The sequence below is a fragment of the Camarhynchus parvulus genome, chromosome 10 (assembly GCF_901933205.1).
Source record: "Camarhynchus parvulus chromosome 10, STF_HiC, whole genome shotgun sequence".
Taxonomy (NCBI): domain Eukaryota; kingdom Metazoa; phylum Chordata; class Aves; order Passeriformes; family Thraupidae; genus Camarhynchus; species Camarhynchus parvulus.
This window is the reverse complement of record NC_044580.1, coordinates 5,882,114-5,905,315: the sequence shown is the minus strand read 5'-3', so window position 1 is coordinate 5,905,315 and position 23,202 is coordinate 5,882,114. Positions and strand designations below refer to the sequence as shown.

General features: G+C 36.6%; 1 protein-coding gene across 1 annotated transcript in view; it reads right to left on the bottom strand.

Annotated features, from left to right (window-relative positions):
- Positions 1 to 326: 326 nt before the first annotated feature.
- LRRC49 (leucine rich repeat containing 49) overlaps positions 327 to 23,202 on the bottom strand; it is a 40,764-nt gene continuing 17,888 nt past the window's right edge. Inside the window, exons 9-16 of the mRNA XM_030955262.1 lie at positions 21,986 to 22,133; positions 14,556 to 14,639; positions 11,697 to 11,848; positions 9,505 to 9,742; positions 8,107 to 8,292; positions 4,200 to 4,309; positions 3,371 to 3,524; positions 327 to 1,382 (exon numbers count right to left, since the gene is read on the bottom strand). Coding sequence (XP_030811122.1) covers positions 1,176 to 1,382; positions 3,371 to 3,524; positions 4,200 to 4,309; positions 8,107 to 8,292; positions 9,505 to 9,742; positions 11,697 to 11,848; positions 14,556 to 14,639; positions 21,986 to 22,133 — 1,279 coding nt within the window. The 3' untranslated portion in view covers positions 327 to 1,175. The remainder of the gene's footprint in view (positions 1,383 to 3,370; positions 3,525 to 4,199; positions 4,310 to 8,106; positions 8,293 to 9,504; positions 9,743 to 11,696; positions 11,849 to 14,555; positions 14,640 to 21,985; positions 22,134 to 23,202) is intronic.

Genomic DNA, 23,202 nt, shown 5'->3' with positions numbered 1-23,202 from the left:
ACAGTTTTAATTAAGTAAAAAATGCACAAAGGTTTTAGATTGTTTTAGTTAAGATACAATGGAACAAAAAAATTAAATTTAAATGGCACAACTTTCTACCTGCATCTGAATGCCATCCATGGCAATCAGCTGGACTTGCTAAGGCTTCCTAGATTCAATTTCTGGACAGAAGCTGGCAAGCTGCAGTGCATTTATTGTGGTAGTTACTGTGTTATGGAATGGGGGTTTTTTCTACCCCTTCAGTTGATTTTGGGGCAAGTTTTGTCTCATCTCTTCATGCAGCATTAGGTCTTTTCTTTGCACACAGTACTTCTTTATAGTATCTGTGAAAGGTAAAAGTGAAGAATTTGTTTTTATTGATAATATGAAATTTTCACAGAGCCACAGAAATGAATTACAACTGAATAGCAGTTATCAGTCTCCCTACCAAATGTAATGCATGCATTTTAGCTCATTTGATCTTGGCAAGCCTCAGAAGTTAATAAGTTAACAAAATAAATTATACTAACATATTTTAACAAAATAAAAATAAAGCTCAAGTGAGAACAGCCTGGAATCATATTTTACCTATAACAATTTACACAACCTTAGTAACATTAACAAAAAACATTTGAAATTAAGTTTGGGCAATTTATCCAGTTGAGAATTAGGCTGATTAAAAGTCAACATTCTGAGCACTCTCATGTGCAAAAGTGTTCTACATTCTGACAAATTAAACAATAATAATAAGTCTTCATCGAGTTCAGGATGTAAAATAATTTATTAGGTTCTGGTCATAAAAAAATTTAGCTACTATTCTTGGGTTTTTTAAACAGCAGCAGTCAAAAAAGTACCAATTGAAAAGTGTTCAATAAAAATAAGGCAAGCTTTGTAAATTCTTTCCTTAAAAATCAATGCTGTAGCACTACAGAATCAAGGGTAGCAGAAAAAATAAACAAGAACTTAGTAAAACAATCACCAAGTCATTTCTTTGCTATCACTTTAGATAGCCAAGGAAGCATTGGTAAAGCAGTATGAAAGTAAACTTTCATTTCAAAACTAATGAGAGTTAATTAAGATTTAAAGGCATCCCTTTGGGGGGAGGAAGTGAAGTATGCCCTAGTGATGATAATTTCATATTCTATTGGTTTATGTTTGTAAAACGAGAGAATAGTGAACCAAAAGCCTGCAAGACTCTACTGTTTCTGCTCAGTGATCCTCTGGAGGCAGAGTTTCATGTAGGAGTTTTTATTGCGTATTTCCAGCACTGCATCTCGGACAAGCTCAATGAACAGCTGAGGCCAGAGCTTCTGCAAGGATTCATTCTTCATATTGATGTCAGCTGCTTCTTTCACTAAGTTCTCAACGTATGTCTGGCAAAATGTCTTTCTTTCTTTGATTTCCTGCATGACAGAAAAATTGCACAATGTATAAAGAAAAGGAAAAAAAGGTTAAACAAGAGCAAATCCACAAAAATCCTCTCAAAAATTGAATGAATTAAAGAACAAAGCAATTAGCTGCCAGATGCTATTGTATACTTTCTCCCCCTGGTTTTGAGTTGCATGGCCCACTCACTTTCATGAGTGTGGCCACAGAACCTTAATGCATTCATAATATTCCTACTATATTAAGTAATTAATTTATCTGAAATTAACTTTCAAGTAATTATATAAATACCTGTTAACAGCATTACAGTTTGTGTTGCTTTCTGGTATAACAGTGAAATTGTACAGAAATTATTAAACACTAAACTACTTTTCCTTCTCTCCCCAGAATTTCATCTTTACAGTACAACAGTTGAAAAGTAGATATTTCTCTACATGCCCTAACAAGAATATGGTCATAGAAAAATACGCCAGTACTCATCCTGTTCCACAGTCACCCTGGCAAGTGCTGGTTCGTAATGTGTATTATATTAGATACTGAAGCAAGGTGAAACTTTAATAATAAAAAGATACTAAGCTTTGTGCAACTACTAGCTCTGCATTTTAGTAATTCAAACCATATAAATCCCTGATTCTGCAAAGTTTCTATAAAATGCCTTAAGCTTTGAATAGTAAGTTATACTGGAGCTAAATATCTACCTAGCTTGAATAGCAGCATTTTAAAAAATGTTAGATCATGCTTCAGGCCACCAAAACCAAAGTTTTTAATGACTAATAAAGTTGAGAAAATGCCTTCCAGCAGTTTCAGCTAAAATCCCAAGTTATTAATCAAAGACTCAAGACTGTCATCTTTAGCAATACACTTCTTCAGCCACGTTTGTGATGTTAGTTTACTGCTGCTGGGGACCTGGAAGGGTTCCTTTTGCCAGAACATGCTCTTGTGACACCCTGCAGTACCTGCTGCTGCATGCACAATGCTACAGCAAAGGACAAGCTGGGAATTCTGCACTGGGAAGAGAAAACAACACATTTATTTAATGGACTGTACAAATACTAAGCTTACTTTATTTTATTTTATTATAGGGCTGGTTCCATGGTAAAGGGCAACAGGAATACTTCACTGTCTTCACGCCATTCAAAGATTTAAGAGCTATCGGAATTTTTGAGACTAAAATGTTTTCTTAATTTAAACTCTCCATACATGCAGTCATGGTCTCCTTTTTATGCTGTGGGTCTGAGATAATAAAACCACAATGGAATAAAAGATTCAGTGATTACTGAATTTGATTTACTTTCTTGCACTACAGGATTTACATATTTCCACATAATCAAAAAACAAACAATGGGACAAATGTGGGAAGGAGAGTACCTACAGTTAGAACTCATGATGATTGCTCAGAAGGGAGATTGTGGCTGAAAAAATCATATTCTCCCTGGGAACAATTTCCCTCTGCCCAAGCAAAAGAGTGAGCAGATCAAAAACACAAACTAAAACAAGCGTGACTGATGCCCTTGTCTGAAACAAGCCAGCTTGCAATTTTATTAATAATTAAACCTGGTACTTTGCCTATATATTTATTTTCCTGGAGCTCACTTAAAAGCTACGAAGCAGCTTTTTATTACTACAGCCTGCACTCTCTCATGTGTTGTCTGAAGGTGCTCTTCACCAATTCATTCAGGGAAAATCTATCATGTGCAATATATATTTTTCTTCCTAAAAAAATTGTGTTCACTCCATATGGCTTGTAGTTGAGAATGTATTTCTGAGACTATGGCATTGTTCAGGAATCACTTCACCAAAGACAGAAACTGAACATTTTCCAGTATTGTGAGGAAAAGATCAGTTAGATAAAATGTTTGATCAGATATGTAAATACATTAAGCAGTGATCTTTTAAAACCACCATTATCAATAGCACAACTGAAACTTGACACAGATAAATTCAAAGAGTAGTAGCCTAAGGTTACCTAACAGAAAATGTAAATATTTTGTAATGATATATTTACCTCAAGCTTTTCCATATGAAAATCTTTTGTCATGTAATTCAACGTTGCTCGAGCTGTGCTTTCCCCTCCACTTCTTCTGTTATCACTACTTTCTTCACTCCCAATCCCAGATTTCTTTCCCTTTCCCTCCAGCAGATAATGGAATTGCTTCCTCCTGTGAAATGAGATTTACAATCCGAATAATCAAAATCTTTTAAGTGCAGATGTTTCTAGCAATTTTGAGGGGGGGTTTCTCCTTTTGAACATACATTTTTGAGCTTTAAAGTACTTTGCACCCTCAAGTTATTAAAATACATATGACTCTAGATGTCCCTTCATTAATTTGTCTCTAAACAATTGTCTCTGATATCTATCACATAGCATCTCCTAAATAGGAAGTCTTGCAGCTTTAACTTTTACTAAGTATTTCTGCATAGTCTTCTATAGAAGACAAAAAATAGGGGGGTTTGGCACCCTTTTTTACAGTACAACTCTTAAATCTGTTAACCATTAATTACCCACTATAAAATACCCACTAAAAAATAACAGTTCTTGTCATGAAGCTCCACAAGTCTTCAGCAATCCCAGTACAACTGCAGAATTGAACATGCAGTTCATTTGTGTGCACATTCCTTTTCATCTCCTCAGTAGACTTCAGACAACTTCTGGGAAAACCTCTGGCTACAAAGACCAGGAGATGGTAACTCCTGTGCACTATGCAGAGGACCTATCTTCTAGAAGATGGTATTTGTGAAATTTTTATCTTTTTAGATAAAAAGAATTATAACAGTGTGCAAAAGAGTTAAACAACATGTTCTGGACAAACTCCAGTTCTGTTCTTGTGTTTTACCTAGATTCTCCAAATAATGAAAGCATGCGGTAATGAGGCAGCTCTGAAGATGCCACATATGCCAGAATGCCAAAGAGCCTTTCTGCCTTTACAATGTCATTTTCAGTAACCTGTTAGAGAGTGGGAAGGGGAGAAAAAAGAAAAAAAATTACATTTCAAAATTAGTACATTCATATTTCATTACATATGTACATTGAGAATTAACTGAAATTTTTAATATAGAACACTGCACACAGATCTGTTGCAGGCACATCTTCAAAACATAGACTTGCTTCTGCTGGCACTTTAAATGTATTTTAAAGAAACCAGATGAGGTACTGGTGCTTGTTTTATTTCCTGTCAGTCTGAATATTTTAATGTAAATACATGCTGCCCTGTGCTTCATGATAGTCTTCGTGAAGCGAGGAATTTTAAAAAGGTTTCTTACATTCATTTTCTGAAGGCCAGACATATTAATTCTGCTCCATACTGCATGCACTTACAAAAGGTCTATTGGAAAATTTCTGATTAAGTTATGCTGGAGAAACAGAAAGATTCTGGGCATGCACATGTGAAAAGATAACTTACAGACTCCCTTATTTTGGCAGCATCATGGAAAAGGTTTTATAAAAGAGAGGCTTTAGAGGGAAAAATTTTTCTCTGTATTTTTCAGCTCCTGAAAATAAGTGTTCACTCATTATATTTCTCTAAATGTCTACCATACTGTTGTTTCAATATTAAGTTCCAGCTGCTCTTTAAACTAACTTTCAGTGGTTGAAAAATTTTCAGGATTTGTTTTATACAAAATTGAAAAGCGTAAAGAAAGTGGAAGAGATTCATTCTTTGGTGGTGGTGGTTACTAGTTTTTGTTTGTCTTGGCTTGTAATCTCTGGAGACCATGGCCTGTGTTTCTCCCTGATGGCCAGACTATGAACTGACTTCAAGTGCCAAAAGTTTGTTGGCACAGTTTCTGGGCTCCTGGCTTTGTACTGAGTGCAGAAGCAGTCTTTATGATCATGAAATCTGACCTGGATAACACTGGACAATGAAACTTACTCATTGACTTCTTAACTTAGGATGAATGGAAATTAAATTTCATCCAGAAAACATACTTTGGGAGAGCAACCCATTATTAAATACACTTCAATACTGACAATATTTACTAAGAACTTCCAGACAAACTTTGTAATCTGTGTTATTGAAATGTGTGCATAAAATGGAATTTTGATCCACATTAACAGATTTTTATTGTATTCTTTTGTAATGTTTAGAGACTATACAATCTACACTGCCTAAAGTATACTGCAATAGCATAATGCAGGGGTAAATTCAGTCAAAACACAGATCAGGAAATTAGAAATGCAAATTCAATTTTTAAAGTGGAGTTGTTCATTTTCACTTAAAAATTAAGTAAGTCTTACTTAGTAGCCTAGGAGTAGATGACCTTGCTGAACAGTCTGGAACAGAAGCAAGGTCTAAAACAAAGAGCACAGAAGGCAGCTAGGGAAACAAAGCCCAGTGTAGGCAGAAAAGCCTGCTGGAGAAATAAGTGATTTTAATGTATTTATTTATGTTAAGAGAAGCATAAGGACCAGGTCAACAGAGACAGCAATGCTGAATACAGTCTCCAGCTCACAGAAACTCATGTTCTCTATCTTAGTGCAGTGCATTGTTTGCTCCATTAATCACAAAAAGATGATAACAGTGGTATCACATAAATGTAAGGCTTTGTGCCCGCTCCTTGCCAAGTGCACAGAGCAGGGCCTGACTGTGCCAGCAGCCCTGCTCAGGCAAAGGGATGCATCTGTCACACTCTATCCCATACCACGGGGTGGACAGCACTCTGGAGGGCTTGGTAACTTCAAACCTGGACAGCTTAAAATTAATCTGAGCTTAGAATTAATCTGAGATCACTATCACTGGGAAGAATAGTATCTCAATAAAGACAATTTGCTTCTTCACAGTTAGTAAATGTAACAATTGGACAAAGGCACAGAATCATTGCTAGGGGAGACCAACACTCAGCTTCTAGCCTGGAATATTAACTGGAGTGGTGGGGGAAGGCTGGGGAGAAAATAAAAGGTTTTTTTTACAGTTTAATAGTGCTAGAGTAATGCAATTTATTTAGTTAATTCTGTTAGTATATATTGCTTTTACTTTGCAGCTCTGTGTACCTCAGAGCTGACAACACAATATTGTCTCCACAAACAGTGCACACAAATGGTGATCAGAATAGCAGAATATGCACATTTCCCTTTCTGTCATCTGGAACTGTTATTTAGGGCTGATCTAAGGGCTGAGAATCACTTCAGGGGTTGTGTTCTTTACATTGAAATAGAATTTTTTATTGCTCATGTTAATCCAATAGGTAATACACATCTGCAAAGCTGAATATCATGACTTCTGCCGTAGGGTAATGAAAAACAGCAATCAGAGCTCATCTCTTTCTTCTGCTTAGCTAAGGCACTTTGCAAATGATTAATGACACCAGAAAAAAATTTCTGTATGCACATCTTCATGTAGTGTGGTCTGGCTGAACGTTTCTTGAGGACAAAAATGTTCTTGTCATACATATTTAAGATCTGATATATGTCCTACATAAAATCATGCTGTGCTACATGTGCTCCATTTACTAAATTAATCCCCAAGAACTATTAAATACAAAGTTTTCCTTCAGAGACTGAATTTGTTGACCTTGAGATTGTAACAAAAAGTCTACTAAAACAGTTGTGTTACTTTTTCTCTCCATGAAGACCAAACACAAGAATTATCTACTTGCTTTTCATCTGAATCACTAGCAGATTTTGAAAATATGATGTAGTAAAAAAAGAAATAAACTTTCTATTTTTTAAATCAAATTTAAAAAGCATTTTTTTAGCAAACTACTACATTTGAAGTTATTCTATATTTTTCATGGGATTACTATAGTTATATTTTCTTCCTTTTCAAGATACTGTGCTGTTGGAGTGAGCCCTATTTCCATCCTTTCCTTGCTAGTTAATTCATTTAAGCTCTTTACTCACTCTTACTCTTCTGAGCAACTAATCTATGTTTTATACAACTAAAACCAAGTAAACCACAACATCCAGCTTTGGTTGGATCAGATAACAAGTATATCTAATCCAAAACATATGATGATGACCAAATTAAAATACCAGATCTAAATGCTAAAGCTGTGTATTATTTTTGCTCTAATTAACTTCCATAACATCTCTTAAACTTATTTAGCATTTAAAATTGAATGTGCATTCAAACATTGTGTTGCATTGTAACCATTTTCACCCCCTTTATGATCAAAGCCCAAGTATAAAATAGCTGTTTTATATGCTTGAATAAATTTAATTTCACTTGAAGTAAAGGGGAATACAAAGTATACAAAGAACAGCAATATTAGTGTCCTAACTTTCTATTTATTTAAACATGAAATGCTCACTCAACAACAAAAAATACACCCTAAAGATCTTGTACACAGCAAGCAGAAAAAAAAAATTTAAACATCTATTTGACAGACTTTTCCTGTAACAGGCCTAAAGCAGAAAATATGATTCTATGGTATTTTGTAACACTTGCAATTGTAAATAATCATATACAGTAAACTACTAAGGGGTCTGTCAAACACATTTTTGCTTAAGTATTCAATGTCAGTGCTGTGATTTTCTCAAAAACAATAAAAAAGTGCTTCTTAAAATCAAGTAAAATTGTGCAGTTCTTTAATAACAATAATTTCACATAATTTTATTAGATATGATTAATTTTAATATTAATTGCACAAGAAATTACATGGTGAAGTCTACTTAAATATTTCCCCCCCTAATACTGAGATGACACTGACAGGGTTGTGCTCATTTCAGTAGGAATTTATCTGCTCTTTTAAAAACAACACTAATTTATCCTGCAAGAGCAATTATAAGAAGCACCACCATCCTACCTTCTCTCCATTTATCTTCTGCAGATTAAAATGGTTCAGTCTGAAGAGAATATAGTATTTCCATAAAGTGAAGTTGACAACTGGATTTCCCTGAGGATCGACTGTCAACTGTTCCATGCGATGCATCTCAGCCAAGGCATTGAACTGCTGCAGCGCCACAAGATTTGTCTCCTTAAACTTCAGGTGCTAAAGAAAATCAAACCCCAATCGATTAAATAAGGAAACAATAAAGAGTGAACACAATGATTCTATTCTGTGCCACTCCATTTTCAAACTGTAACACTCATGTGTCTGATGAAGCAACTGAGATTGTTTCATTTGAGGTCTCTGTCGCAAAACGCATCAATGTATCAACCTAGTGCTGTATTACTTATACTAAGAGAGGTCAACGTTACAAGCCCCAAGCAACTTGTAAATTCTTTACTTAAAGCAGGCATATTTTCAATGTTATATAAAGCAGTGATACTACTTAAACAACATCAACTTTAATTCTACAAGTAAAGCACCTGCAATATCTACAGATAAAAATGCTTATAAAATACTCTGCCCTTTTCAGGCACAGGGTGCTGGTCTAAATCATACTCTGCCCTACACTAATGTTCCTATGAGCATGGTGTGTGCTACACAGTAACACTAATGTGGGAAGAGCAAGGGGGAAAAGTTGATGGTGAAGACAAAAACTTAGCTGTGATTCTGCTATTGCCCACAAATTGTCCCCCACCCACAGTGAAACAATTGTTTCATTAAGACAGATAAATTTGCCTTAAGCTCCCCACAAATTGATCAGTCTCAATTAAACCATTAAGTTTTGTTATACTCAAAATCTTGAGAAGCAGCAGGGAGCTCCAGAGCCAATCAGTCTGAGCTACAAGTTGCTTATGTTTGTTATCTCTATTTTACTATTTGCATCAAAATGACTGATTTGAATGACTAAGAAAAAAAGAGAGACAAACTGAAGAGAATTCTCATTCATGTTGCTTTTCTCCATCAAGAACTGAGGAATTTCAATAACTGTGCTGATTTAGTCAGCTATTCCTTCTAATCTTCATCTTTTTATCCTATGAGCAATTTGCTCTTTGGACACAAATGAAGTCTTCCTGATACCATGGTTTCACAACAACAGTACAGACAACAATACTGTATCTACACACAAGTTTTGCAACTTAATTAGGTAGGTCAAAGGAATTAACAGAAATAAAAATCAGTCTGAAAATAAAACTAAATTTAAATGGTGAATTTTTAAGCATCAAGGTTATCATTATAACAGCAGGAAATATGCAATTCTTAACTGTGTCTATTCACATGAAAGCACTTAGTGGGGGGGCTATGCCATTGTAAGGTTCTATTGGACAATCCATATTCCATAGCTGTTCAGACTGAAACATAAGGCATGCTCACCACACAATTAGGAAATTTTGTCTTCAGTTTTGCTAACACTTGAACAATTTCATCAAATTCTATGAACATAAAGGAGACTGTGGCAATAATGCCAGCTGTTTGTACACTCCAGTTTCGATCCAGGCACTCCAGTGCCCCAGCACCATACAAGCCAAGAGTGTCTCCTTCCACCTCCACTAAATGAGACTCCAGAACAGACAAGCCTTGTACTGCACTGCTCAGGATTGTATCAAGAGATCTGCAGAGGAAATAAAAATACAGTGATATAAATGAGATGATTTTGAAATAATATCATCACTCTACCAAATATCAGTCCTTTTTTTTACCTAAACTCAACTGTCAAATGCAATGGCATTTCTCAGCATTCATTCATTTTCAGTACCCCATCTGGTTCAAATACACTAAAGGCTGGAAAACCGTTCTTCCATCAAGTAACACTGTATTTGTTCTACTTCTTCAGCAGAAAGGGTCTGGGTGTATTTGAGATGGTGATGGATTGAATTAAATAAAGAGTCCATTCATATTTAATAATTGGCTTTAAAATTTTAGCTCAGAATGGTAACCTAGCATGGTTCATGTTGCTTTAGATACCTAAACAAAGCTTCAAACAATCTATTTATTTAAGCAACACATTCTGTTTGATGTGAAATGTAAAAGTGGACATAAGCAATAACTCAAGCCCTTCTTTCAAACAATCTGACCTTTCCAATTCACAAGAGCAATTTTAAAATTAAGCAATAAATCCAGGTATTCCTGAATACTATATCTTTTTGTCCTATTTCAAACATGACACACTCATCTGGCTGGACCTAAAGTGTACAAAGAACTCAGGATAAGCACAAAATAAAGGTCTAGAAAGTTATGTAATTATTGTTATTACTTTATTCTTGACCACATTCTTAGTCTTTTTAATGTATTTGGACTAGCAACAATCATTTGACTGATGTTCTTTGACAATAACAATCAGAACTCTAAAATTTCACTCAACTGAAAATGTTGAGAACCCACCACTTCATATGTGAAGCTCTAATTACTTATCTCTTCTGAATTTCACCTGCAATTTTATTGCTTAGTAGCTCATCTTGCAATTCTTCACTGTCATAAAACACTGTGATCAAAACAGCATCATTTCTCAAGCAATGGGAATTTTTTCATTAACAGAGAAACAGTCAAACTACCATAGTTACACTGACTTGGTCATGGGTGAGGGATTACCAACACTGAATTAAATTGCAAAGAAACCAAGCAGGCAAGAAAGCAGTGGGTAAATGTGTGCAGGGGAAAGCTTTGGAAGCACAAGAATAGAAAAGATGATGGCAATTTAAAAATGCTAAGGAAAAAGGGTTTCAAAAGATGCGGCACTTGACTGGAGATAAGAACCATTCTAGCCATAAAAGACTGAAACTCAGATGGGTTCTACTTGTGAGAGACAAAGACTTCCTGAGCATCCCTGACATTTGCAGCATTGACCAGGGACAGCAGGAAGCTGTACTTGCTATTGAATTTGTGCAGACAATTTTTTCAGGCATTTGCCCAAGCTAGCCAAGGTTGAAGTTTTAGCCAATCCAAGGCATACACTGCTCATTAAGTTCTGCAGTGGTTTCTGGCCACATGGCCACTTTTTTAGATGCAAATAAGCAAAAATAATATCTTTTAAACAAAAAAACACTAAAATTATCTTGAGAATAAAACTAAGTCTGGTAATTGCTACTGTTACTTTATGGGTGTGAAAGCAGTCTAATAAAAGATGCTGCAGTTCAAACTAAGAGCCTGAATTCAACTATGAAGCATCTTGATACACAAAGAGATTAGAAATCTTCATAATGCTCATACATCTTCATTTTGTTCATTTAAACTGAAGGCAACAATCTAAGCTGTTAAGGAAACGAACAGCCTCAAGAAGGCTCAGGAATTCACATTAACATTTCTTGTAAACATGAAGTTGTCCTTTATTTAGCAAAATCACATAATAATTTAGCTTGCACTTCTTTAGGCAATGAGTTGCTGTTCTATTTCTTTTTAAACATGTTACTCATTACTAATGGTCAAAAGCAAAGTAAACCATCTTTTCAGGGTTGATGTGCATATATTGTACTTTTGATAACAAAATACAGCGAGATCTCAGTGGTGAGAAGCAGTAACCTGGAACTGAAGACATGAACAGGTAAAAGCATCACCAAATAATAAAATACCTGCTTTCTTCAGGAAATACATATGCAGCACTGCCATTGATCTGGCAGGGCTCATTTCCTTTATCTTTGTTTAAAGAAGCCTCAAGAGCGATTTGGTTCTGCTGGATCTCCCACTGCCGAGCGATGTTACCAATCGTTAACCGCTTCTTTTCCTGAAACGAGATACACAGGGCACCATGAGACATGACAGGCCAGGAGCAGCACATTTGTTTGGTCTGAAATATGCTGCTTAAGCAAAACATTTTAAATGTTTCAAATTGAAGAAACTGTACTAGTGGTTGGTGGTTATGCATTAAAATGGATGCACTGTTCTAGTGCTATTTTGCACAAGTGCCAGCACATAATTTCACAAAATTTGCAATAAAGAAACAAGAAAATTAACATAATAAATCCACAACTTATGAAAGCATGAAGTTACTTAGGACATGGAAACTGCTACTTCCGCAAGTTTTTCCATTTTAAAGAGCTCAAAACTCTAGCTCATGTTCCATTTGCCATGGGAGTTTTGATGCTTTCTGGTTAGTGCTCAACACTTAGACTTCCACAACGCCTGAGCTCCATGTCACAGAAAGGGAGAGAAGTTGGAATCATCAGTGGCTTTTATCACAACAATCTTTAGAAAATTCTGTTTATTCTCAAGGCTGAGGGTCTCAACCTCAATTACTGTACAGCTCTACTGCTTTGTTAGCCCTCAGATGTGGGCTGCTGGATTCCTACAGAACTTCAGAAACTTCCATGAACTCCTTCTACATAAAGCAAATTTTGCAAGTGTGAAGATTCTGCTAGCAGTAACTTTCTCTTGTTCCAGTAAATATCAAGTTCAACCACTGTTGGAAAGGAATGACATTCTCTATACATTTCAAAGTACATCTCAAGCTTTCCCAGAAGAGTGGGTCGGAAGCAATAAAAAAGAAGTCTGGAAAAAGAGATGAAGAAATTCTGTTGTTTGGGCAGACAAGTATCAGCAAGGGAAAAAGAAGAGATGACATTGGCGAAATAAACATTTTCAATGCAGTGCATACAGGAAAACAGCAATTGTTTGCTACTGAACAAGTGCCTATAATTTCATTTCCATTTCATATACCATAAGAAATGTTGGAGAAATGTGATGGTAAAAGAAAATTGCAGAATATAGTTATCTAAATATTTTTTTCAGATTTAACTATGAAGAAACAACTTTTTTTTGCTGGACATTGTAGCTATGAGCATATTTGTTCCTTTAATTTAAATGTGTGGAACAGGGAAAAAGCCTGAATCATAACAACTCATTCACAAAGAAAATCTACAAAATCATCAAATCATATGAAAAATATTGGTATTTGACTGTTACGCCACTTAACTATTTGAAGATAGGAAATATACTTTGATAAAATTAAAGTCTAAAATGTAATGTTGAAATTGCTTAATGATGACACTAGGTGTTAAAAATATTTTTTCTTTTAAGGAAATTTTCCACTAGCAAAAAGCACCTCAAAATGCAGGCCACCAAGACAAACAATCTCTCTGCTACAAGGAAACATTACATCAATGGTTAAGAACATGAACTACAAAGAAATACCTACTCTTTTTTTTCTAGTCAGAGAGACATTTTCAACAGCATGAGACAATGTCATGTGTGAAAATTCTTTACTAATTTTCCATTTCTTGATGCTACTAAGATCTATCACTAGCACTTCAGATCTGAAGATACTTTAAATACATCAATATCTTGCAGGGAAAGAAGAAATACCAAAACCAAACAAACACACTGCTTAAAAACACAAAATCACCTCTCAAACCATATCTAAGCCTTTTTTTATTATATCAATATTTTTTAATCAAACAGAAATATGCAAGGAAACAAATATACAAGAAATCAAAACATGTTCTTATTCACTGGACACAAAATTTTTCACTCCTATTCTCTTGGGGGGTTTTGATATACTTAAAACATCTTTTGACATACTGTTAACATTCTGTTTGTGTCTTTTTATTTTTCAGTTCTATATGTTTGCTACACTTCTTATGGCCTCCTGCAACTAATCCAGTCTAATCCCCTTCATGAAATATGATTTTACCTAGGAAACTTAATATGGACATGAACATTTCTTGTTTAATTTAATTCCAAATTGAAAGAGATTGTTTGCATAGGCATTACTGGCTGACAAAAAAAAAAGAAAAGAAAAAAAAGGAAAAAAGCCAACTTTTTTTCTCCAAAAAAAGGGATTTGGAGCCAAATGATGATATTCACACAGCAAATGGAATGAAGATACTCTTAGATTCTGGATTTTGGTCTCCTATTAGGAGCACAGCTCATGCAGTCAGCAGCCCATGAAGAGCATTCTGGAGGGAACCTGGGTCTCCCCTGGTGGGGCACTTCTGTCTGTGTGTGTCAGCACCAAGCAGGCCAGCTGGGCTGGGAGATAAGATAGATCAGAGTTGTGCTGACAGGGACACAGCCGGAGCCTGCCTGTGACCTCAGGGCCCCTTCACTCTAGCCACAGAAAGGAACAAATTCAATGGGAGAAAACGAAGGAAAAACTACTTCAGAACAGCCTGCATGGCTGCAGCCAGAGTGTTCACCTGGAAAGGGCAGACCAAGGAATGTGAAATCACTGGATGAATCCTTTACTTTAGCCTGGATTTATGAAGTCTGCCATCCGCTGCCATGTATCACACTCGTGTTCAACATGGGCTTTCTGCTAAAGCGTACCTTGCATATTTGACTGAACAGAGTTTCAGTCATGGAGTGCACTGCTGAAGCTGTGAAAATAGACAGAGGCATATTGGGATATATAACATAATATCTGCAGCAAAAAAGGGATCTAAATGATTGCTGTAAACTGGTTTACAGTAACCTTAGAACAGCCAAGGCAATACCTTAAGCAAGGTCTGTCTATGGCTTTCACGCTTCCTCTCTTCCTCTTTCCTGGCTGCAATAGATGCCATACGTCTTTCTTCTTCCTGCAGGAAAAAAAGAAAAACAAATTCCTAAAGGGAGGAACTAAGCCAGTTCTGAAAAGTATTACTGATAAATTATGTTCTTGTGTTGGTATTTGAAATGGAAATTTAAATTTTAACACAATTTTAGAATTTTTATCACCTTAATGTTTCTAAATACTACTAAAACAAATCAAATTGTTAACTATAAATAAGTCAAGAAAAACAGAATAAATAACTATTCAGATAAGCTGAAGATAAAGCTAGTTAAAAGTAATATATGTAAGAGTCTTTGAAAAAGTATAAAGCATATGGTGACCATGAAAAATATTTTTAAATATGACACTGCAATACATATTTGTAGTAGTTTTTGCAATTAGCAGGATTATTTTTTTTTTGTAAAAAAACACACAGAGCAAAAAAGCTGGGTTCTATTTATGCTTGAATCATAATCCAGGATTAATTTTCACCATTATAAGCTGTTTCCAGGGCCTGGATTTTCTCAATCAGCAACAGAACTTGACAAGAACAGAACATTTTCAAAGTTAGCTATTCCATGACCATTATGCCTCATCAGCATTATTGCCTAATGATGAAGTCTCAAGAAGAAAGCCATTGACTTCTAAACAATGAAAGTGAAGCTGCTTCATTTTCCTGGTACAGCAATTTGATACTGCAATATACCCATATTTGGTTGGATGCCCCTTGTTTACAGAAGTCTACACATTCTCACAGCACAGTATTTTTAGAACATATATTTTCCAAGTAACAAAAGAAATGTTCACTATGAAGTAAAAAGTGTAGAGTGTTTCCAACACAAATATTTGGAAAGCATACTTTAACTTATTTTGATTTACTTCACATGCCATTTGGGCGTTTCTACTGAAGCCTCTTCCCAGAACATATGAAAAGTGTTTTCATTTCCTCAAAATAGAAAGCTCCTGTCCAAACCTTTTCATTTTCTGGAAAAGTTATATGTTAACAAAATAGACAAACAAAAATGAACAGAAAGCACCATCAACCAGTAAGACAAATTGACATGTCAGGATTTCTACATAAATACAACATGCTATGTTTAGAGCATTGTAAGAGCCCCTAAGCACATGGGTGAGTGCTTACAGGAAGATAAAATAAAACAGGAACTTCACACTTAGCATGGCCATTACATTTTTAAGAAAACAATTTCCAAAGCATAAGAAGTTCAGTGCATGCAGCAGACTTGTTCTGGTCTGTGTACAGTCTCCCTGAAACCCACTGACACACCATGGAATTTGACACCAGTCTGAAAAGGGGTTAAAGAACAGATTTTCAAACTGTGCCTCCATGACTTTATCCTAATATCATATATTAAACAACAGGAGTCCCTCAGTGCACAGTAAGGCAAGAGGCTTTGGACAGAGCAAGCTTCTCTAACACAATTGTATGCAAGAATTTCCTTGGAACACTAACTGGAAAGCCCCCTTTTTTTAAATTTATTTATTCTCAATGCAACTTGTCTTTCAATGGTGGAGTTCTGTTGGCAGCCTCCTCTGCTACTGGGCTTTTAAGCTATTCCTAAACAGGGTATTTCCAAGGGGCTACTGCCACGGAGTTACAGCATAATCCTGGTTAGAAGGATTTCTGTAGGTCACCAGTGCATCTTAAAGGAGATCATCAGTAACTGAATAACAAAATAAAAGCACACATGGATACAGAAGGCCTTCTAGATGCCACTGCAACAAAGTGCTGAAATCCAGCATTGAATGGGAGGGTTGGGGACAGGCTGTGGAAATCATGAACTAAACCCATGCAGACAACATGTCACAAATATGAATGCATCATTAATAATGCAAAATAAAAATGTACTGTTCCTCAAGATATGATTCAGAATTTTAAGAACTGCAAACATTATCCCAATTATGTATTACATTATTCTGTTAGTGCTTTGTGTAAAAAACACAAGTCTTAAAATAAAAGATAAATACTAGCAAACTGCATTAGTGATATTTTTCTTTAGAGAACAGGTTAGATTTGTTTCAGTTTTTTTTAAATTAAATTGCTTCATTTGACTGTGTATCTATGCTTTTAAACTAGGCTTCCTAAAGAAACAAGCTTTTTATAATTTTTTTGTCCTCATCTTCTCTGATGACTTTTCAACACATTGATCATATCAAATAACAATGTTTAGAAGTCTTAAAATAAGGGACTTTTCTTGTTCCCTAGACGTTTGATTATATTAAATTGGTATGTAGAAAGAATGGAAATGTAAGCTAGTTTTACCACCAAGGAAGAGGGAGCAGAAACTATCCATCCTATTTGGCAGAAAACATCTGGCCATTCATCAGAGACTCAGTTTCAATCTAACTGAGCTGGTGTTGCGTTTCACACTGGTGGAGGTGAGAGCTAGATAACAAAATTCATTAACAGAAAATTAGCCTTCATTAATTTTATTCATTTCAAAACAAATTGCTGTAGTTTTTCCCCAAGTTTTAAAGCAATTATCCAGGAAGTTCCCTAATCAGTTTTCTCTCAGCTTCTAGAAATCTCTTCTTTCTCTATCTTCCTTCCCAAAGCTGTCCCTTAATCCAGCCCAGATGTGTACCTTATGACTGCCTCCCATGCAGGAGGGTCTGCAGCCCCCACTGAAGTCAGTCCTGGGCCTTCCCTGCCAACACAGTCTCCATACAAAGATCAAAATCAACTAATGCAAACTACATGCTAACAAGAGCATTAACTGAATAAGGCTTTTTTCCTTGATCAAGAGTTTATCCTAATTATAGACATTTTAAAAACACTAATCCTTTTCTAAAAGAAGCTAGCTTAGCCAAAAATTAAAATACATCCTTAGCTTTACTCAGTATTCATAAAGGCAGAGTGATAGAGAAAATCTCTGAATAAAGACCAAGGGCCACATCTACATATGCATTCCTGATTAATCTTACACAACACATGCAAGCAATCTTAAAAAACACGTTCCCCAGGAACCCACAAAAAAACCACCCAGAGTACCGAACAAGTTACGAAACAAACCCCTGCACAGCCTTGCCACAATTCATTTTTACTGCCATCCCTTCTCTTTAAGAAGGGATTTGGGAAGAGCTGGATCTCCCTCCCTGTCAGTCGTTTGCCCTCGCTGTCCCGCCGGTTGCGTCCATGTCCGTGCCTCTGTCCGGACGCGTTCCCGCCGCTGTCCCTCAGGGCTCTGCCGTGCCCATGGCGCCCCCTGCCGGCCCCCGCGCGCTCTGCAGCAGCGCCCATCCCTGCCCGCCCGCTGAGGGGAGGGAATGCCGGGGAACCGGAGAGGATCCGAATGCGCGAGGATGCACGCGTTCCTCCTCACCACCGCATTGCTATTCTTCAATGACACTATTTAAGTCACACTTAAGTGTCTTATTTCCCAGTGGAAAGAAAAAAAAACGTTAGGGATCCCTCCCTAGAAAACCCCCTCAGTGTGGGAACCCAGAACATCCCTCTGGCTGTCCAGGACAGCCAGGACCCCTGCCAGGGGGCTCCGAAGCCCTGGCACAGAGCCCAAAACACCTGTGGGTTTGATTATGCCCCGTGGAGCAAATTACCAACCTTAGATGAAGATCAGCAAGCCACAACAGTTTAAGTAGAATAATAGTGAAGTTATCACAGGGTGGAAAAGTAGATTTTAGGGTTTTTGGTATGGGGGTTCAAAAGGCAAGATGGAGGGAACTGGGTGTGTCCAGCCTTTCTCCTTCTTCTTCTTGGCCTCCATCTTCTGCTGTGATGTTGGCACTTACAGATTGGTTTAGAGTAGAAGCTCACTGTCTAACATAGGTGATAGGTATTGGGAAGTAATTGTAAACATTGTACACGTAGTTTTTAGTATAAAGACATAACACCACCCCAGGGGCAGGCAGAGTGCCTGGAACTGTCCTGCTGGACAGACCTCGGCAGGGCAGGAGAAAATTTTTTATAGATAAGATACAATAAACAACTTTGAGACCAAGAACTGAAGAGCTCCGACTCATTTTTCAAGCGCTCGGGCTGGGAAAAGACTTTCAACAATCTCGGGGTCACAGCAACCCAAAAGATCCCAAGACCTCAGAACACTTTATGGTAGTGATGGAATACAGCAATGAAATCTATTCTGGATAGAGCAATAGAACCTACTCCCTGATCAGCAATGAAATGTCTAAGCAAATAATCAAAACCAAACACAGCTCTCTTACTTTAAGCTTCTAAAACATATAAAACCTCAATGAAAAATCCAAAGCTTTACTTCGAATAAGACACAGCTTGTATTCAATCTGGCAACATTTAAAAAAATTTGCATTATATATCATATTTACACACACATCTAGGAATATATACACACTTAGCAGATTCTCTTGAGGAAGTCTGTTGGAAGTGACAGATAGCAAATATTCCTGATTATGTAACTCCTTAGTAAGGAGTATGTACACATTTCAATCATATTTAAATACTTTATTACATATCTGCAGACAATCTCTGCTTACTATTACCAAAGAGTGGAAGAAAAGAAATAGGTCCCAATCAAACTGTAAGCACCACTGGGCAAGCCCACTTTTGAAAAAGTTCAACCTACAAAGCAGGGTGAAAAAGCTTCAGAGCCCAGAAAAACAACCATTATGCCAGGTTAACCAAGATAAATAATCACAAATGCAACCTGAGCCTGCTCTGACTGTAAGGCTCTGCACAAGCCCATTCCATTCATCCAGTCCCATCACCTTGCAGCTAAGGTGAGGTGAAGGTGTATCTGTGAGTTACTGACAGGAACACAAATGAACACAGGAATCCACCCAGCTACAATAATTCAGCATCCTGCCCAGTCTTTAGGCCTTTAGGCTGAGCTACCAAAGGTCAAGAAAGCAAAATATTTCCATTGAGCTGATGTTTTAGGTACACACCACTAAGTGGTTGGGTTTTCAGCTGAAAATCATCTTGTGTAGACAATGAACAAGGAAAGAGCATTGCAAGTGCTTAACCTCACTGATTTCATCACAACTGGGTCTGTGCTTCAGTGCTTCAAGAGCTTGAATCTTACATTCAAAAATGGCTTAGGAATGAGGCGGCCTAAGAAAACAGCTTCCACATATTTCAGGGTTTAAGAGTTGTCATAATTCAATAGAATCCCTTACCTAAAGGCAAATCTACCCCAACTTAAACAATACTACAATAATTACAGTGCACAAATGTTTTATTCCAAGTACAGCATCTTTGGTTTTCATGGCACATCTATGTTTCTGAATAGTGCTCTAAGGCAGAGACAGTTGTCATTAAATTTTTGCACCAGGGCTCCTTTCTCCAGGGAATCCTGTGGAAAAAGCCTGGCACCAAAGCGTGTACCTTCTTGAAACCAAACATGAATGAAGCTGCCAAGTCTCATAAAAACTTTTGTCAGTATCCTTCAGTAAAAGAAAAGCTAAAATCAGAACTAACAATTGTGTAAAACTCAGTTCTTGAGCAGAAAAGCTTCCGAACCAGACCGTGAATAATTCCTAGACAGAATAAAACCCAACAATCATCCAACTCTCAGTTTGTTACAAGACAAAGCAATGCTAAAGTTCAAAATGCCTAGATGTTCTTCAGGCTGATGAAGAAAAGATCCTATAAATGTAATTAGAGTTTAGTTTTTTACACTAATCAAGAGTGCAAGTCACATGCTCAACACTGGAAGTCCATTCCCCACCCAGGTTAGACCTACCCTTACAGCTGACAGCAACAGCATATTGCAGTGCTAGGCAGAATAGCTGGATTTGGGATTGCCAGCTCTTTAATTTTACCACAGATCCCATGATACTCGTTATTTTTCTTTAAATCCCAGTTTCTTTAGTCATACGATTATCTGGGTAGCAGTTTTATTGGAGAAAATATATAGCACCCTCTACGTGGAGAAAAATGTTAAAAGGTTCAAAAAACAGAAGGCAAATAAAGAGTAAAACACATTATTTTTACAAGCAGGTTTATGAGCAGCACAACTGGTGAAGCCTGGTTTTCTATGGCTTTGTGTCTTTGTGGTTGATTCTCTGATGTTTAACAAGGTGCAAACCCAGATTAAGTTCTTCCCATGGCTGTGAATTTCTGACAACTTTCCCCCCATACAGATCTCATAGAGTCTAAGAAGGAGTTTGAGTCCTTTCTACAGTTTTCCCCATCACGGATATTTCCACCAGGATCCATCTCCTCTTGACAAGGGTTAAAACGGGGAGACGGAGAGATATTTTCTTTATGCAACTCAGGTTTCTGAAATCATACTGATAAAGTAAGTTTTTAAAAGCAAAGTAATTAACAATTATTAAGCCAGTATAAAGTCATAATAAAAGTTATTATTAAGTCATTATTAAAGTCAGTATAAAATATAAAAACCCCTGAAGCTTAGAATATCTGTGAACAAACAAGTATTTAGTATTTTCAGTGATGGAAGCAAACTCTAATGTCCCAAAGCACTTTGTTTTTAACATTAATGTTTTCCACACACGTTACATTTTTCAGCCTAACTGGCTCTATTAAAAAGCATCAGCTACAATTTACAACGCAGTACAGCCTTTGTAGAAAGCAAAGGAGCATTTAAAAGAAGGTGTATGTGTCAACACCTGGTCCAAAAAGTTACCACTGTATCACTGTTGCTTGCTGCTGGACAGATTTCTCTGGTAAGAAATCATGCTTACACATCACTTTTGAGTAGGCACAGAGGAATTTATATTCTATATTAAAAGAATTTATATCCTATATTAAAAGACAAAATAGATGGCATTATGGTAAGACCCTGGTGATTGTCCTTCATCCCCTGGAGTGGATTTTTAAGAAGCCTGTAGGAGACTGAGTCCTCTTTCCCTTATCAAGGTTACTGGAACTTGAGCAGCAGAAACAGAAATTATCAGGGAGAGTAGGTTAGGAAGAGAGAAATACAGACAGACACACAACCTGTGTGATCACCAGATCTCCCTAGGGAGGCTGATTAAAGAAACCAATTAAATTCTTAAATAAAAGATACCAATTACAGCAGTTTTAGGGCAAACAGACCACTCCTTTGGAAGAAATGTGCTGTTCCTTCTCAGCTAATACAACAAATCAGCAAAGACTGTTAGGAAAATTCTAACCAAAAGCTTTGCAGGCTCTCTCATGTCACATGGCAGCTGAACACACAGCATCTGCTGCTGGAGTTTAACCACTTCAAAATAAACATGTTAAATTAAGTAAAAATGCAAACCCTTACTTTATACTGAACTAAAGAAACGGGTTAGAGTTTTAAATACTGTAATGTCTATTCACCATTCAATTCCATACTCAATTAAGGAAGAAAAATGGTATTTTTAATATACACATACACACAGAAACGCCTGCATTTTACTTCTGATTTGAAGTATCTATTAAATTTGATGAAAACAGAAATTTCTTACTGTGATTCTCTTCATATCTAGCTGTCGGAGCTGCATCATATGATGGAGAACAGTGTGTTTGTACCATGTCTCCTGAGCTATTGGATTGCCATCAAGGGTGATATCTGACAAGGATGAGGAATCAGCAAGGCACAGAATATCCTCAAAACTGTAACCAAAAGAGTTTAAAGTTTTAATGTCATGGAGTAGGAATAATTTTGAGGTGGAAGATTTTATTTCTTAAGGGCAGAACATAAATATTTAACTGTACTGAAACACTGCCACCTATCAATATTGCATATGACAAATACAAGTGTTCTGAAATACCAGCAGCTGCTGCTGGCAAACTTTTTATTCCCTTCACATACAGGTAAAAAGAGATCCAGAATAATGAGAACTACAGGAGTATTTAAATCAAGCCCCCTGCTAAAATATGATACATATAAATTCATATTCAGAAATATAACAGATGTATTTGCCATCAAAAGCAGCACAAAAAACCTGGAAAGTACAAGGAGAAAAAGCCAACCACAAATATCACAGAATGATCCTAGGTGTTTGAATCATCATTAGTATTGGAAGTAAAAGCATCATAATCTTCAAAACAGATTAGTCCATTAGTTTGAGTTCAGTCTACAAACTCTAACCAGCTGGCTTCTTAGAACACATCAGATTTGGTTACCTGCCAAAAAACAACTGACCTGCATAAAATGCATTTAGAGATGCATAACCTCTGTAGTGTTCCTTTCATTGAAAATAAAATGTGAAAAGAAAGCAGTTCAGATATTCAGTACTTTTAAACATCAGAGTACTATTTGACTGGATTTTAATAAAAAAAGCTGAACATTTATGGTAATAAATTAGACTCCCTAACATGTTTACAAGGTATGTATGACACTGCACCATCCTTATGTCCTTTGGCCTTCCAAAGTCAAGTCTGCCTTAAGTCAAACCTTAAGTATGCCCTGAGCTCAGTGATCAGAAACCACATGCAGTACAGATGTTCATTTCAAAGACTGTCACTGAATAAAGCTGCAATAGCTATTCTGATGCAATTGGTGCAGCATGCAAGGAGCTCCTGCACTGTACAAGGGGCACAGCAGAAAAGTGACAGGAAAGAGGAAGATGTTACTGCCTTTTGCTTAGTGCATGAAAACAACCTAAAAACCAATGGAAAATGAACTGTGGGTAGATTGTGACAAAGACAGAGAAAGTTCTTAAGATATCAGAAGAACTGG